This window comes from Cladophialophora yegresii (genome assembly GCF_000585515.1).
Source record: "Cladophialophora yegresii CBS 114405 chromosome Unknown aczIN-supercont1.4, whole genome shotgun sequence".
In the NCBI taxonomy this organism is placed as follows: domain Eukaryota; kingdom Fungi; phylum Ascomycota; class Eurotiomycetes; order Chaetothyriales; family Herpotrichiellaceae; genus Cladophialophora; species Cladophialophora yegresii.
In genome coordinates this window covers 468567-482846 of record NW_006913048.1, presented here as the reverse complement: position 1 = coordinate 482846, position 14280 = coordinate 468567, and the positions used below count along the sequence as shown (strand labels likewise).

Sequence of the window (14280 nt, the reverse complement as noted above, 5' to 3'; positions counted from 1 at the left end):
GAGAATTGAAGGGAAATGTCATGCTGGCTGACTTTTCTTGGCATGGCTGGCAGGGCATCACATGGCAGGGCAGTATATATTCCAATCATGAGAATCGCAGGACAGTGGGCCAGCTGCATGAAATACCTTGGGATGTCCAGACTTCAACAATGTTTGCCATGTAGCTGGGCCGAAATATACATACCTAGGTATCTTCATTTCTCATAAACACACATCCCGTCGGGTGATCAGTGCCCTTCTGCGCTATCATTCCCAAGCATTTATTCGACGCAAAACAAGCACACCACCACCCCATGACAAGACCACTTCATCTTGCAGGTCGATGCCAACAGACGCCCAAAAAAGGGACCCGTATCTCAATCGCTATACTCAAATGGCCTTGCCTCAAACGGCCGGCCACTCGTCTACAACCCTCTCCACCATTCCGATCGAAGGACTTTCACCTGCGCCGTCAACGGCGTATTTGCACTCGAATCCCCGACGAGCACGTCGAAGGTATCTTTCTCCATGACCCAAGCGTCTCTGGCCTCGTCCCAGAAGCTCGTGGCATATTTCTTCGAGATGGCAATCCCGACCTTCTCGCTCTGGCCAGCCTTTACGAAAACCTTGCTGAAGCCTTTGAGCTCTTTCTTCGGTCGATTAATGCTGGCGTTGTGTTGTGAGAAGTAGACCTGGACGACCTGGGCTCCGTCGACCTTGCCTGTGTTGGACACGGTGGCCGAGACGAGGATTTCAGCACCGTCGTCAGAGACAGAGAGGTCCTTGATGTCAAACTGCGTGTAGCTCAGACCGTGGCCAAAGGGGAACGCGACCTCCTTGTTCGTCTTCTCGTAGAATCGATAGCCAATGTAGACGTCTTCGCCGTAGATGGCTCGGTTCCGCTCGGACTTGTAGTTCAAGAACGCCGGGTTGTCTTCGTTTCTGATGGGGAAACTCAAAGGCAGTTTGCCGCTGGGGTTGGTGTTGCCAAAGACCACGTCTGCGATGGCGTTGCCCGTCTCGTTGCCGCCGTACCATGCTTGAAGGACAGCTGGAGCCGATTCGAGCCAGGGCATAGCGACGGGCGTGCCGGACTGGATGACGATAGCTGTGTTGGGATTGGCCGCGAGGACAGCCTTGATCAGTTTGTCGCTGCCAGGTGGCAGGTCCATGTGCTCACGGTCGTAGCCTTCTGACTCCCACTCGCTGTTCAGCCCGGCGCAAAGAATGACTTGGTCAACCTCCTTCGCCAATTGAACAGCTCGTTCAATCTCCGTCTCAATCTCGGCTTTACGCTCAAGTCCGACCCTCAGCCCGCCGGCGCCGAAACCAGTCGTGCCGGGGCTGCTGAAAGTCATGGTGGGTAATGTGCCGAAGGTGACCTTGATGTCGTATGTCTTGCCCTCCTCCAGTTTCATCCTTCCGATCTCCTCTGCGGTACCGGCACCGAAGAACGAGTTCCCGGGACGTTGATGGGTCTCATTGTCAACCACAAGTTCGCCGTTCACAAAGATCTTGCCAGTCCCAGCACAGCACATGCTGAAGTCGTAGTCTGTCGTCTGTTCCGGGGTGAAGGTGCCGTTCAATTCGAGGTAGTACAGAGACGACTTAATCTTGGGATGTTTGTAGTCGACAAGGAGAATATCCGATTTGTTCACAAAGACCTCATCAATCGCTTTGCGGTTCGTCACCGAAGGCGGGTCCAGGAAGACTGTCATTGTCAACCCGTGGTCACCCTTCTTCGTCTTGCTCAGCCGTGTCATCAGTGGCAAAGCTTTCCAGGCTGGCGCGCCGAGAGCATATTTTGCTTCTGGCACCTGCTCTCTAATCCCGTCAAGCGGGCTGATGGCGTAGTACGGCAGTAATGAAGCCGAACCACCTCCACAATAGGATGCATAAGCCGCATTGGGACCGATGACGGCTGTCGTCTTCTTCTTGTCGAGCGGCAAAAGATTGTCATTGTTTTTCAACAAGACAAGGCCGTTGGCGGAAAGAGTGCGGAGGAATTCCGAGGTTTCAGGAGAGTCAATCGTGGTTTCTGGGGCATTTTCTGGGATGCCCAAGGCCTGGGTCTTCTTGACGAGCTTGAGGACCTCTCGGACTCTTTCATCAACATCACGCACAAGAAGCTTACCACAACCTAGAGCCTGATTGACCAAGTGTGCACGGATGTATGAAGGGCCGGGCATTTCTAGGTCGAGTCCTGCTTTGATAGCTTCCGTCGTCGAGTATGTACCGAACCTGTTGTTGTCAATGATTCTGGACAGTCCATGTGTTTCCGGTTCTTGCTTACCAATCGCTCATTGTCAAGCCATCGAAGCCCCATTCTCCTCGAAGTACATCCTTGAGCAATCTCGGGTTTTCGCTGGCATGCGTGCCATTGACCTTATTGTACGCAGTCATGTAGCAGTCTGGTCGAGAGTCTCGCTGAGCAATCTGGAATGGCATCAAGTAGATTTCGCGGAGTGCTCGCTCCGTTAATATGCTGTCAACAGCTTGTCTCTGATCTTCCTGATCGTTACAAACAAAGTGCTTGATGGTGGCGGAGACACCGGTCGACTGGATCCCATTGATAGTGGAAGCGCTCATGGCACCGGCCAGATAGGGGTCTTCACTGAAGCTCTCAAAGCCGCGGCCTCCCAGCGGGGATCTCTGCATGTTGGTGGTGGGGCCTAGAATGACTGAAGCGCCTTTGGCGATGGCCTCAGTACCCTGTAAAGCTCCGCCTTTCTTTACGAGGTCGGTGTCCCATGTTGCCGCAAGTCCCGTCCCTGGAGTAGGTCAGCCAAGTCTCTGATGCTCACGTCTATCAACCTACCGCAAGGCAGACACGCCGCAGGAACGCCGTTGAAGAAGCGAGTTCCACGCACGCCATTGGGTCCGTCCGACAAACGTATCGAGGGGACGCCGAGGCGGTGGACAGGAGCTGTGTGCCAGAAATCGATGCCTGATAACAGAGCAACCTTCTCTGGTATGGTCAACTGCGAGAGAACGTCTTCGACATCGAAACTCGTCTGCACAGGTAAGGAGCCCATTGCGAGGTCGATATGGAGGGGCCAAGCAACAATAACAGAGAGGTTCGGCTACGGAGAGAAAACTTGATAGAGACATAGGGAAAGGGCAGTATTTATTGGAAGTATAGCATCGAGAATAAAAGACAAGCACAGCTCTCTGCCTGACGAATGGTAAACGAAGTAACTGGGATAACTTCGGATGCTGGAGAAAAGTGATGTGGATGAGACTCGGAGAAACGTGATTAGGCACATAGACACGGAAGAGAATGGCACGAGTCTTGTGAAGTAGCCAGCCTCACCAGCAATAGCGAAGCAGCCAGATCCACAGCTCAGTCAGCAGTGGCGGAGTCGTTCCAGCTACACTGCTAACTCGCAATACACAGTACTTCAGCCGGTTGCTTGAGACGTTATCGTGGAGGGGCGCGGCGGTGACCTGTCGACGGAAACCTCGCTGTAACAAGGTCCGATAATAGTACCGGTTGCCATGAGACTGGTGCATATCTTCTTCGGGGAGTCTGACCCGAATATGCAATGCAAAGGATGCACACGGTCGAGATCTTATTCAGGGCAAAGGGCCATTCGCGGAATGTCGGCTGATGATCCAAACCTGTCATGACAGTTGGAGAGTACGAGTTAAGGCAGTTGTGCAAAAATTTTAGGCTGAAGCCATATTACATGGTGATTGGTCGAGCGGCTATTCATCGGTCTCGGCAGACATGCTTAGCCGATCCTGGCGTGTTTAGCACTGTCTTCACCAATTCCCACGTATCAAGTCCTTCGCGCTGCATCCACCGCGATCCGGGAATGAACCCTAAGGTACAGAGTACGCACGGCGAGACGCTCTCCTCATGCAGTATCTGGATGCGTTCGGCTCAAGGCCGCATGCGATGATCGAGGTATCCTTCCCACATGAAGGCCAAGGTATGGTACTCCTGTGGAGGGGCCTCTCCGTTGAAAAACTCAGCCCGCAGCCCTTTCTACTTGCATGTGCATGTTGAGTACGGTAGACGTCGAACCGCGGCCATCTAGGAACGTGCATGGACTTGGCCCTGGATCTGTCCTGCATGACGGCCGTGAAGCGCATCAGCATTCCGTTTCCACGTGGCCGCGCACTCCATTGAAGCTTCATCAGCCATCCCAGCATATCAGATCTCCCTTCCGCGGCGATCTCCCATCTCACGCACCTTAGCTTTCATCGTTTTTTAAGGACAGCTTCCACCACTTCCCAAGTGGCTCCTTCGACCCCAATCTGGTCCCCAAGCTTCCTATTGTCGTCGCAAACCCACATACAGGGCATCGAGACCCCAGTATCAGAGGGAGTGTTGTTACGCCAATCCTGGACCCAGCCCGTGCTCGCTGCTATGGGCTGTTCAGCACCTGCAGTAGTGCTCGAGTTGCGGTCCGCTTCTGCTTCAAAGATACCTCTGGTCCATCTCTCGACCAAGACTGCGTCTGCCGCGGGAGGTTGACGCGCAATGCCTTGGCAATAGTTGCCTATTCGAATGATGGTACCTCCGTTCCCGTTTTGTAGCGAGGGGGCTGCTCCCTCGTGATCCTTCGCGTTCGGCATTCGTATAATCTTTGCGACGGTGCAGGGGAAGAGCTCGAGTTCTCGCCCTCCAGCACCATCCGGACTTATCCAGTATTCCTTGTACATTTCGAGGTTGCCTGATTGGGGATTCTGCATCATGCCGACCTCCATGCAGTCCCCGTTTGGGAGGAGGAACATATCACCCTCGTCGCAGATGCCGGGTCCTTTCGAATCGATCTCGTGTTTCCACACGCAGTGCGCCGAGTACGGCATTTCAATGCCATCGCCATCGAGGCCGGCGAAAGTCGTGCTGGAAGTTCCGAAGAACGCCCAGAATGATGGTTCTGATGCTATGGGCTTGCCCAACTCTCGCTTGCGGGGGAATCTGATGTCGATGAAGTCCGATTTGGTAGAGGTAAGCACGAGGGTATCTGTGTCTTCGTAGGGTGTGCCGTAGCCCTGTCAAGTGAGTGAAGGTCAGCAGAAGGCACATCGACTGACTGGCCTGGCTCGCGTTACACGATACGTCGTCAAGCATCGTCAGATGACCCAGTAGTTTCGAGGTAAGAGGTCTGGCATTTTCGCACATCTGCACAACTGGAGACTTACCCAAGCGATGCCATTTCTCGACGATATGGATGGTTTCTGCAGGAAATCTTGCTTCCATTGGGGGAGCTTTTGTTCTTCTGGTTGGCCATGGTCTTGCGCCTTGTCCTTGCCTATCGTCCCCAGCTTTTCCCCCAGCATGCCGTAGATTTCCATGGCTGTCAACGACGGTTAAGATGGAGGCAGCTGGTGTCAAGTGATAGTAGCAGCTAGATGCTAATGTAGTCCGCGGATTTTGAGTAGAAAACAACGTGATATTCGAGTTTTGTAGAGCCACAAGTCCCAAATCACGGCGGTTAAGTCCGTCACACGAACCAGCCATTAGGTCAATGTTCTCGTATCTAGCAGAGAGTTTTTGTGGCTGTCTTTTTGCTTCAACTCTGACGGTAGCATTTGCTGTGCTACACGTGCATCTTTGCCATATATACGGTCATAAATCTGGTGTGCACATAGTCGGTAGCTCATCGCCGCCCGCCAGCCGCCTGAGGTGACGGCACTAGACCATGCAGCCACACCCTCCGCGGCATTGCCAACACCCAACGCTTGTAGGTCGTCTTAACAGTTGTGAATCCACCATGGTAGCGGGGTGCTGCAACCGTGAACCTCCTCGCTTCAGATAGACGCCATCGGTGTCTTCAAGAGGTAGAGAGGCTGGGAATTGCTCACTCCTCGGCTGCACCCCAACGGGCGTGACTGGCCCTTTCGCGACCTTAACACCGTGTTCTCCAGATGCCTAGGCACTTCATGAGCCCACTGATCCCTGCAGCATGCCACTGCCCCGACTAGAGAAGATGCCCATGATGCCAAAGCCCAAATAGAACAACGCCAAAGGGTATGCCACTAGCCCTCTCATGCCCTTCATCCGTCCGACACTGACAAACATGCCCGAGCTGCTGAATGTGCACCAACCGACGGCCATAGCGGTCAGAACATAGCCCATAGCCGTGTCCATGGGCACGGCAACCCCAAACAGTGCGGTGAAGACAAGCGGCAAGAAACAATACCCCAGCACACTCGCGCTTCGAGAATACGTTAGCGTACTCGAGAAGTGTCCGCCGCCACGTCCGTCACGACCCTGATGATGATCCCTTTGCGCCTGAGACATCTGGTCCGCCTCATTCGGGTCGATGGGCGGCGTCATGAGGGCAAACATCCAATGCAACGCGAACGAGCCGAACAGGGCAATGCCATAGATGTAGCCGTAGAAAAATTTGCCCGACAGTGCGAGGAACGTGCCGTAGAGGACGAGGAAAAGGAGACCGCCGTAAAGGTCGCTGTCGTCCATGATGTGTGGGGAGGGCCGGGTCAACGGGTTTAATACCGCAAAAGTCTTTCACGTGGGTGTTAGAAAAAAACAGTCACGGAATCTTCCATGGCAGTGTCGTCCTTACCTTGGTCTTGATGTGTCCAAAATTCACGCCCAGCTCCTCCATCAACCCGGGCTCGCCTTCATAACCTTCTGTTCCAAATGCGGCGAGCCAGCCCATCCTGAGACCACCGCCAGAATCGCCCATCCGGCCGCTCACACCCTGCATTCCAGAACCCGCTCCAAAAGCCCCAGAAGGGCCTGAACCATATGCTGAGAATGCATTTGCGGCGTTTCCGGCGCCGCCATAACCCCCGTATGAAGCCTGCGACGGCGTGGTGTGTCCCGAGACGTTCGAGTATGAGGAAGGGTAGAATTGGAGGTTCGCGGCGCCTGTTCCCCCTCCACCGCCTGCCCCAGGGCCGTATGGTTGATTATAGTAGGACATGATTGCGTTTGGGGAGGCCGTCGAGGCCGCGGGAATAGTGTGTTCCGCAGTCTCGTGGGACGTAGATGCAGGGTCAGTTGCGAAAGTGAATCAGGGACCCGTCCTGGCATATGCACACAACAATTAGTGGTCTTCTGCAGATCTTCAAAAGCGGTCAGTTGCAAGAATGAGCAAGCTGCAACAGAAGAAAATGCTATGATGTTGCCTTGGGTCTCGGATATGCAGATGTGTTCAGAGCCGCCTTGGAGTCAAACTCCGCAGTGTCGACCTTCTGACTGGCTGACCTTTGCCAGTTGTTCTCAGCCTCGCCTCGACCTCCGCGCAGCCTCGTCAATGCATGCTAACGTATTGTCACAACCCCGTCACTTACATAGGAACGCTAGATGATCGGTTCGTTGTCCGCAGGCTGGGCTGTCATTATGTACAAATCCTTCTAAGTCGTTACTACTACAGGAAGTTGATGCCGATACCGAAGGACACCCCTTTCCTGGCCTCTTCGTGTTTTCGGACCACCAGTGGGAGCGAGAAGTTGAGTTCGAATCGTGCCACTGAATGTGCATAGACCAGCCCTATGCCTGCAGACATGGTTGGAAGCCCATTGCCAACTTCGGACATGGCATTGGATACACTCTGCTTGACTTCTTGGCTTGTCATCACCCCCTCCCTCTCCGTGTTTCTGATGGCCAGTAGCCTTCCACCATTGACGAAGGCCTGTAGTCGGAATGGTCTGTCCTTTCCAACCTTTGGAAGTGGCACGAGGAGGTTCGCGCTTCCTGCTGCATAAAGATCGCCGCCGACCGCATCTGGACCATCGTGCGGCCCTAACCCTGATAACCTGAACCCTCTCACGTCTGTTGGTCCCCCGAGCTGGAATCGATCACTGATCCTTGACATCTCTGGGTTCTGCTTCGATCCAAGTGTCAACGGGTACAAAAGTCCAGCACGCAACCCTGTCGTGAAAGTCACACCGCTGTCGCCCTTGATCCCCGGAATGGGAATCGACGTTGCTGACTGTGACTCGAATTCGGTCTTGAAGAAAGCCACATCTCCTTGCAATGGGCCCCAGCCGGCCAATTCTGTAGCTGTCTTCGCGTAATATCCCCGGGTTGGTAGCATCGGGCTATCTCGTCGTTCTTTCGTCCATGCGTGTGATATACTGCTCTTGAAAGAGTCGCCCGCCTCACTCTTCACCGTCTGCGAAGCATTCTGTGCCAGACCAGTTACCTGTCGCCAGACCCCATTATAACCTAGCTCGTGGAAAGACCCAGCCGAGCTCAGCCAACGAAACTTCGACCATCCTCCCCTAAGCACTTCCTCGTGGCTGGCAAAGGCTTTCAGTGTCGCACTCTGTAAGCCTCCAACCTGGAACCGAAGATCGGGGTTGCTAAGCACTGGAGTATCGAAGGTCGCCTGATATGATGACCGCGTTCGGGTGCCTATCGAGGCATTTACGTCCAATGTTTCAGCCCCGCCCAACAAGTTCCGCCATTGGACGTTCGCGTAAGCTGATCCTTCGGCGTTGCCCAAGTCCGTTCCCGTCTTTGCAAATATCCGACTTTTCTCTTTCACCGAGTAATAGACAGCGACATCAGTCGGGGTCGTTGTGGGATCGGTCTGGGAGGGTTTGTCCAGGTAAACAGAAACGGGTTCGTGGTAGATGCCTACAAATGACAATGAGAGAAGGTCGCCACAGCTCCAGGGGTTGACAAACCAAACTTCCTAAGCTTCTCCGCCGTTTTGGCGACTTCACGTATCAGCTCACTCTGGGTATATGGTCTGTCGCGATTGCTGGATAGTAAGGGTTCCACAACCCTTTGCAGAAAGCCATGCCTTGTGTTGGGACTACCCAGGATCGTGACGGAGGAGACTGTGGAAGGCAGTGTCGAGTTCTGGTCAATCAGTTCTGCAAGACGTTGTTGCGATAGCTTGAAGGTGCTCTCCAGACGTCGTGAAATGGCGGCTTGCCGTTTCTCTAGTTCGGCTGGGTCAGCTTTCTTTAGCAGCTCGAAGATTTGATCTTCGCCACTTTTTTCGGCCATTGCGGCCAGACAAGCTCCTGGAGCTTCAAGTGTCGAGATGAGTGAGCACAAGACTGCTGGAGAAGGGAGCTGTGAATACTCGTACAACTGCCTTGTGGACAAGTACCTGCAGACCCGCTTTTAGCCGCTGACGATCGGTTCTCGGGATACCTGCCCTGCTTCACCATCGCTATGACGAGGCCTCGAGGCGCCAACTGCGGGCGGCCGCTGAAAAGGACATCTACTGTGTACTCAACTGCGGCTTGACTTGCTCGTGTGCGCCTTTTAACGAGTTTACTACCTGTCCAATTCCCATCACATTCCATGCGCTTTACTGCCATATCTTGACACTCTTAAATCCCGCGTGTCGCATCACACTCCTGTGGCGCCAGACAGTGCCCCGGTTGCGCAAACTCCCACCCACCTACGAATCATGGCGACAAGTGCTGCGCACAAGAGATTGACGAGAGAATACGCCAACATCCAGAAGTCACCTCCTCCGTTAATTACGGCTCATCCAAACGAAAGCAACATTCTGGAATGGCATTACATTCTGACTGGTGCTCCGGGCACACCGGTAGGATTTCTTGCTGGTCTACTCGTATAGATTGGAGAATGCTGAAGCAGCCGATAGTATGAGGGAGGTCAATACTGGGGAACCCTGATCTTCCCGTCAGACTGTAAGTCATCTGGGTTGTCAAAAAGGCCTCTGTCTGCTAATGTTTATTTGCATCGTTCATACTAACCAGTGCTAATGAAATCCACAGATCCTTTCGCACCGCCATCTATAATGATGCACACTCCTTCCGGCCGGTTCCAGACTTCTACGAGATTGTGTCTATCCATCAGTGATTTCCATCCGAAGTCATTCAACCCTGCGTGGTCTGTGTCGACCATTCTAATAGGGCTTATGTCGTTCATGAACGGTGAGGAGATGACAGCTGGTAGTATTGGTGGCACTGTACAGGAACGCAGATTCTTGGCAGCAAGATCGAGGTGGTGGAACTCAACTGGCGGTGGCACGGCCTCGAAACCTGTCCCAGGTGTCCAACGCAGTATCAAGGGCATCGGTAACGTGAAAGCGGGAGATGGGGGCGCCAAGTTTAAAGCTGAATTTCCCGAGGAGCACGAAGAGAATGTCAGCTGGATTCATCGGCACCGCATCGATCCAGCTACCGGTCGGATGCTCCCCGACGCTGATGGGGAGGAACCGATCAACTGCTCCCCGGAGACGAAAGCCCTGCGTCGGATACTAGGCGGCAGTACGGGAGTCGGTGCCGTGGTCCAGGGCGGCCAGGCCGCGCGGAACGCTGGTCAGGGCTGGATCTGGCGGCAGAAATTGTGGATCTTTGCTGGCTGTCTCGTCATGTATGTCATGCTTGCAAGGATATTCGGCGAGGGAGAGGGCATCTCATGACGAGTGATATGAACAAGCGAACTTAGCATTCATGCATGCGGTCCCTGCGGCGTTACCAGCGGCGAAATCTGCATCGGGATCTGGCGTGATCTGGCTATCTCAGGGGAGCGCGGTGAGTGGGCGGTTACTAAACTTTTTCGCGCAGGAGCTGTTGTGTGGCTGTGCAAAGCTTCAAGGTGCGATTGTGCAAGCCAAAAGGAGTTGTTTCGGCACAGAGCAGTGGCGGGTCTGCGGTGGCCAGACAAGGTTACACGCTTGATTTCGCCGAGATCAGGATGTTACTCCGTATAGACCGACGTAAGGAGTACTTGCACACAATGGGGTGAGATCCCCCCTTTTCTTCGTGGTGTGAGTGCTATGCAACATTGTCGGTTGCAGAGCCTCATAAGGCTCCACGGAAACTGCAGTCACAAGCTCCGAGGGGCTGGTCTTACATATGGGAGGAACCGCAGTTCCGCGTGGCGTTAGAGGTTGAACGGAAAGGAGCTGATTATTGCCACAGTTCAGTACTCCGTACTCCGTACCAATGTAGCGGTCACACGTACCGACGGATAAGGTACCCCGCTCCGCCACTGTTGCGATCGATCATGAGGATTCCGGTGCGTCCAGGCCAATCTATCCCACGGAATCCACATGGCACCTGCAGCAAGCTGGCAGCACGCGCATGCTATTACTTCGGAACATGAGGGGTACTACAGCTCGGTAGGACACCAAGGTTAGCTTGCTCCACTAGCCCTACAGTTGCTGCGAGCATTGGCTTCCTTTGTGAGCAAAAGGGATGGAGTCAACCTGGCAACGAGGTACTCCGTAGTGTATACGAAAAATGTGAAAAGCGCAATGTTAACGCAGCGACAACATGCCAATGCCTTGTCATCGGCGGCTCTGAATGGACTTTGCCGACCAAGCTTGCAGCGAGCACCCTCCACAACCGCCGCCAAAAATCCCGTCCACAGGCGTGCATTTGCGCTGCGTCGGTGCCGGTGCCGGGAGCTCCAAGCGAAACGAAGGGAGGAAGGATCCGCGTCATGGACAGATACCCATCCGGGGCAGCAGAAAACAGTTTCTAGGTACTGTACCTAGGTATCTTCAGTAATATGTTCGTCGGCGCGCCAAAGATGCAGTTGGAGCAAACTTTTACATCAGCAATTCTACCCCAAGCTGGTCCCGAACTCGAACTTTGTTTAGGTAGCTTTCTGTTAGCTGACCGTGCGTCGCCCGCCACGAAGATCCTTCTCGCCTTCCCCAGTCCCTGATTGCTCTTCGAGAAACTCCTTAGCCAGAAGGGGCTCACTCCTTCCTCATCAGCAGGCTAACGGTTCCACCCTGGTCGCCAGCTCCAGATCCTGGCTGGCGCCAAACGATCTGCTAGCCCAGCCTAAGGAGTCGGTCAAGTTCACCCTTTGGCTCTTGCTCTCCGGAGCTCTCCACTTGCCTATCACCCACTGACCCTTCACGCCCTCACCTCGAATAGCCTCATCCCACTATTTTCCCTTAGTAACATGTCGGTGTTTATCTTGTCGAACTTGCGTCGTGGATCATGGTTCAGATCTGGGGCATGGCAGCCTATGATAGAGACACTTCCCTGTCTGCCCATAAAGTTGGAATTCCCCCTCGACGATCCTCCCATACTCCCTGGCTTTCCCCAATCACGACCACTGTCCTTGTACTCCGTAATTATGGACTAACAGAACTGACCTTTCCTTTTCTATGGGCATACTGCTAAATCAGCTAACCGTTGCGTGCACGCATCGCTTGTCCCACACAAACAAGGACGCCAGCCGACACCTCATTTCCTGATCTGAAGTGATGGACTGGAGAGAATGCCCCCTACCTCCCGTGATACAGGTGCGAACACATCTACATCCTCGACTCACCTTGTCGACGCTCTCATGGCTAATGAGCTCAACCCTTAGACACGGTTGGCGGGTCTCATTCAAGCCCCCAAGTCCCGTCTACTACTTTCAACTTTACCTTCGTGAACCAGGCCGATGACTTGGACTCGTTGTATCAAAGAAAAATCATCAACAAAGAGCAGCGCCATACTATCCGCTCCCATGTTATGCAACGCGTCCGTCAATGGGAGTCGGCCCAAGGCAGAAAGAGGTCAACTGGGCGCGAGAATCCCAAGGCACCAGGCAAGTCCAAGGCCAGGAAGAAATTAGCAGATTCCGAGGCGGCAGTGCGCAATGAAGCAAAAGCCAGCTGCGCCAACGATCCTCTCACTGCTCCCGACAGCGACAGACTCACACTGACCCATTCTCCCCGTCAATCGCCGCGTCTCCATCTCAGTCCAAGCGTCCACGAGTTCGATCCGTTTGACACTCTGCCAACCAATACATTACCTCACCAGTCGTCAGAGAGCCTGTTGCAATACTGTGAGTGGGCAGTCAGTTGCGGGTTGACGTGATGAGAGTGCTGACCAGGGGCGCAGGCTTTGACGTGATGCTACCCATGACATTCTCTGTTGAGGTCAAGCGGACCCGTGATAGAATAGCTCGACAAGGGCTGGTCCTCAGCAGTAAGATCGCCAATCCTGCCAGTTTCTTGGGCTTTCTGGCAACGACCGCAGCGCACAGAGCGGTCATGTACGGTCGGCACAAAGATCTCGCACCCTCGAACGACGATCATGACGATCTCATCCTAGACCAAGACTATGTCAGAGTCAAACATGAAGCGACAGTGGCCGTTCGCCAGATCTTCCAACAACGAGCAATCGTCGATGAGCAGATGCTCGAGGCATGTTTCGGGCTTATCTCGACGGCTACGGTGGTGGGCAATTTTGAAGAGGCGAGATTACATCTGAAGATTCTTGACCGTATCACTTCGCAAATTGAGCTATCGGAGCAGACCTTGATGTGGCTTCCGATTGCGAATGTGAAGATATCCGTTGGCCTCCTCGAACGCCCGGTCATGCCTCTACCATACAAGCGCGAACCGATACCTGATGCGACACTACGCCGCATATCGCTTGGCCTCCCCAGCCACATGGCACGCCTGGGAAAAAGCTTCGTGCGACTTACGCAACTAAGCAATCCCCTCAGACGGCTCTTGTCGACGCAGACAATCATTTGCCATCTTTGTGCAGCCAAAGCAGCGGATCCGCAAAGCCCTTCAGCATTGGAAACGTCGATTTTGGTGAAGAAGTCTACAGAAATAGAATTCGATTTGCTGGCTTACCCCTACGAGGCCGATGCTTTCCCCCGAAATGCTCGCGATGAGCCAGAGCTACCTGCGCTAGAAGCAATTGTTCGGCTGGCAGCTCTGGGGATGCTGTCGGTTGCGCCTCATTCAATCCTGCCTGCGGCGGGAAACGGACGCGCTCTGACGCATCATCAAAAGAGGGCGGTTGAAAAATGGGTACTCGAGCGGCACGTTTGGCACGCGGAAGCATGCCACGTCGTGTGCTGGGCACTTCTAGTATTCATTCAGAACTCTCTACAGCAGACTGAAGAAGCATTTTTCAAGAGGCTGCTGGCGCAGGTGACACATTATCTGGGGGTGTCGACTTGGGAAGACGTCGAAAACGATGTATATGGATATCTTTACATTCCCGGACTACAGTCGTCAACATGGAAGACTGTCTGGTTAGATGTCTGCCGACTCAGAGCACAGCTCTACCCTCGCCACGAACACCGCGACGTGGTCGAACAGCTCAATAATGCCCTCTTGCCCTCCAAAGGGCCTAATGGGAGGACGCGGCTGCCGGAATCTCAATTGCGGACAGTGCGATAGGAGTCAACCTCCTTAGGGGTATTTGGCGGTATATCTACTGCCTCTTGCTTGGTCCTTTGCCTCCCTTTCGGCCGGGTTTACACATCTGCCCGTGTATGTCCAGCAAGGCTGCACGACGTAGTCGATGTTGCGACAGATATCCGTGAGCGGGGCTCGTTCCTATTGATCACAGGTACCATACTGGGCGTACGGTGCCGGTTGATGGGTCATCGATTGGCCCGGCAGTCTT

At 53.9% G+C, this 14280-nt stretch overlaps 6 protein-coding genes across 6 annotated transcripts; 2 read left to right on the top strand and 4 right to left on the bottom strand.

Moving 5' to 3' along the window:
• Window positions 1–404: 404 nt before the first annotated feature.
• A1O7_05487 (beta-glucosidase) lies at window positions 405–3014 on the bottom strand (the record flags this gene model as incomplete). The annotated part of the gene is made up of 3 exons (XM_007759497.1): window positions 405–2220; window positions 2273–2750; window positions 2798–3014. 3 exons carry the CDS (start codon window positions 3012–3014, stop codon window positions 405–407), a joined length of 2511 nt encoding a protein of 836 aa, XP_007757687.1.
• Window positions 3015–4185: 1171 nt separating this feature from the next.
• Window positions 4186–5286, bottom strand: A1O7_05486 (uncharacterized protein; the record flags this gene model as incomplete). Its single annotated transcript, XM_007759496.1, has 2 exons — window positions 4186–4983; window positions 5134–5286. 2 exons carry the CDS (start codon window positions 5284–5286, stop codon window positions 4186–4188), a joined length of 951 nt encoding a protein of 316 aa, XP_007757686.1.
• A 586-nt stretch (window positions 5287–5872) lies between these two features.
• Window positions 5873–6884, bottom strand: A1O7_05485 (uncharacterized protein; the record flags this gene model as incomplete). Its single annotated transcript, XM_007759495.1, has 2 exons — window positions 5873–6460; window positions 6522–6884. The coding sequence occupies 2 exons, from the start codon at window positions 6882–6884 to the stop codon at window positions 5873–5875; spliced, it is 951 nt and encodes a 316-aa protein (XP_007757685.1).
• A 447-nt stretch (window positions 6885–7331) lies between these two features.
• Window positions 7332–8923, bottom strand: A1O7_05484 (uncharacterized protein; the record flags this gene model as incomplete). Its single annotated transcript, XM_007759494.1, has 2 exons — window positions 7332–8545; window positions 8596–8923. The coding sequence occupies 2 exons, from the start codon at window positions 8921–8923 to the stop codon at window positions 7332–7334; spliced, it is 1542 nt and encodes a 513-aa protein (XP_007757684.1).
• A 412-nt stretch (window positions 8924–9335) lies between these two features.
• On the top strand, window positions 9336–10319 carry A1O7_05483 (ubiquitin-conjugating enzyme E2 J2; the record flags this gene model as incomplete). The annotated part of the gene is made up of 3 exons (XM_007759493.1): window positions 9336–9479; window positions 9537–9582; window positions 9670–10319. 3 exons carry the CDS (start codon window positions 9336–9338, stop codon window positions 10317–10319), a joined length of 840 nt encoding a protein of 279 aa, XP_007757683.1.
• A 1820-nt stretch (window positions 10320–12139) lies between these two features.
• A1O7_05482 (uncharacterized protein) lies at window positions 12140–14051 on the top strand (the record flags this gene model as incomplete). The annotated part of the gene is made up of 3 exons (XM_007759492.1): window positions 12140–12164; window positions 12233–12694; window positions 12751–14051. 3 exons carry the CDS (start codon window positions 12140–12142, stop codon window positions 14049–14051), a joined length of 1788 nt encoding a protein of 595 aa, XP_007757682.1.
• Between the last annotated feature and the right edge of the window lie 229 nt (window positions 14052–14280).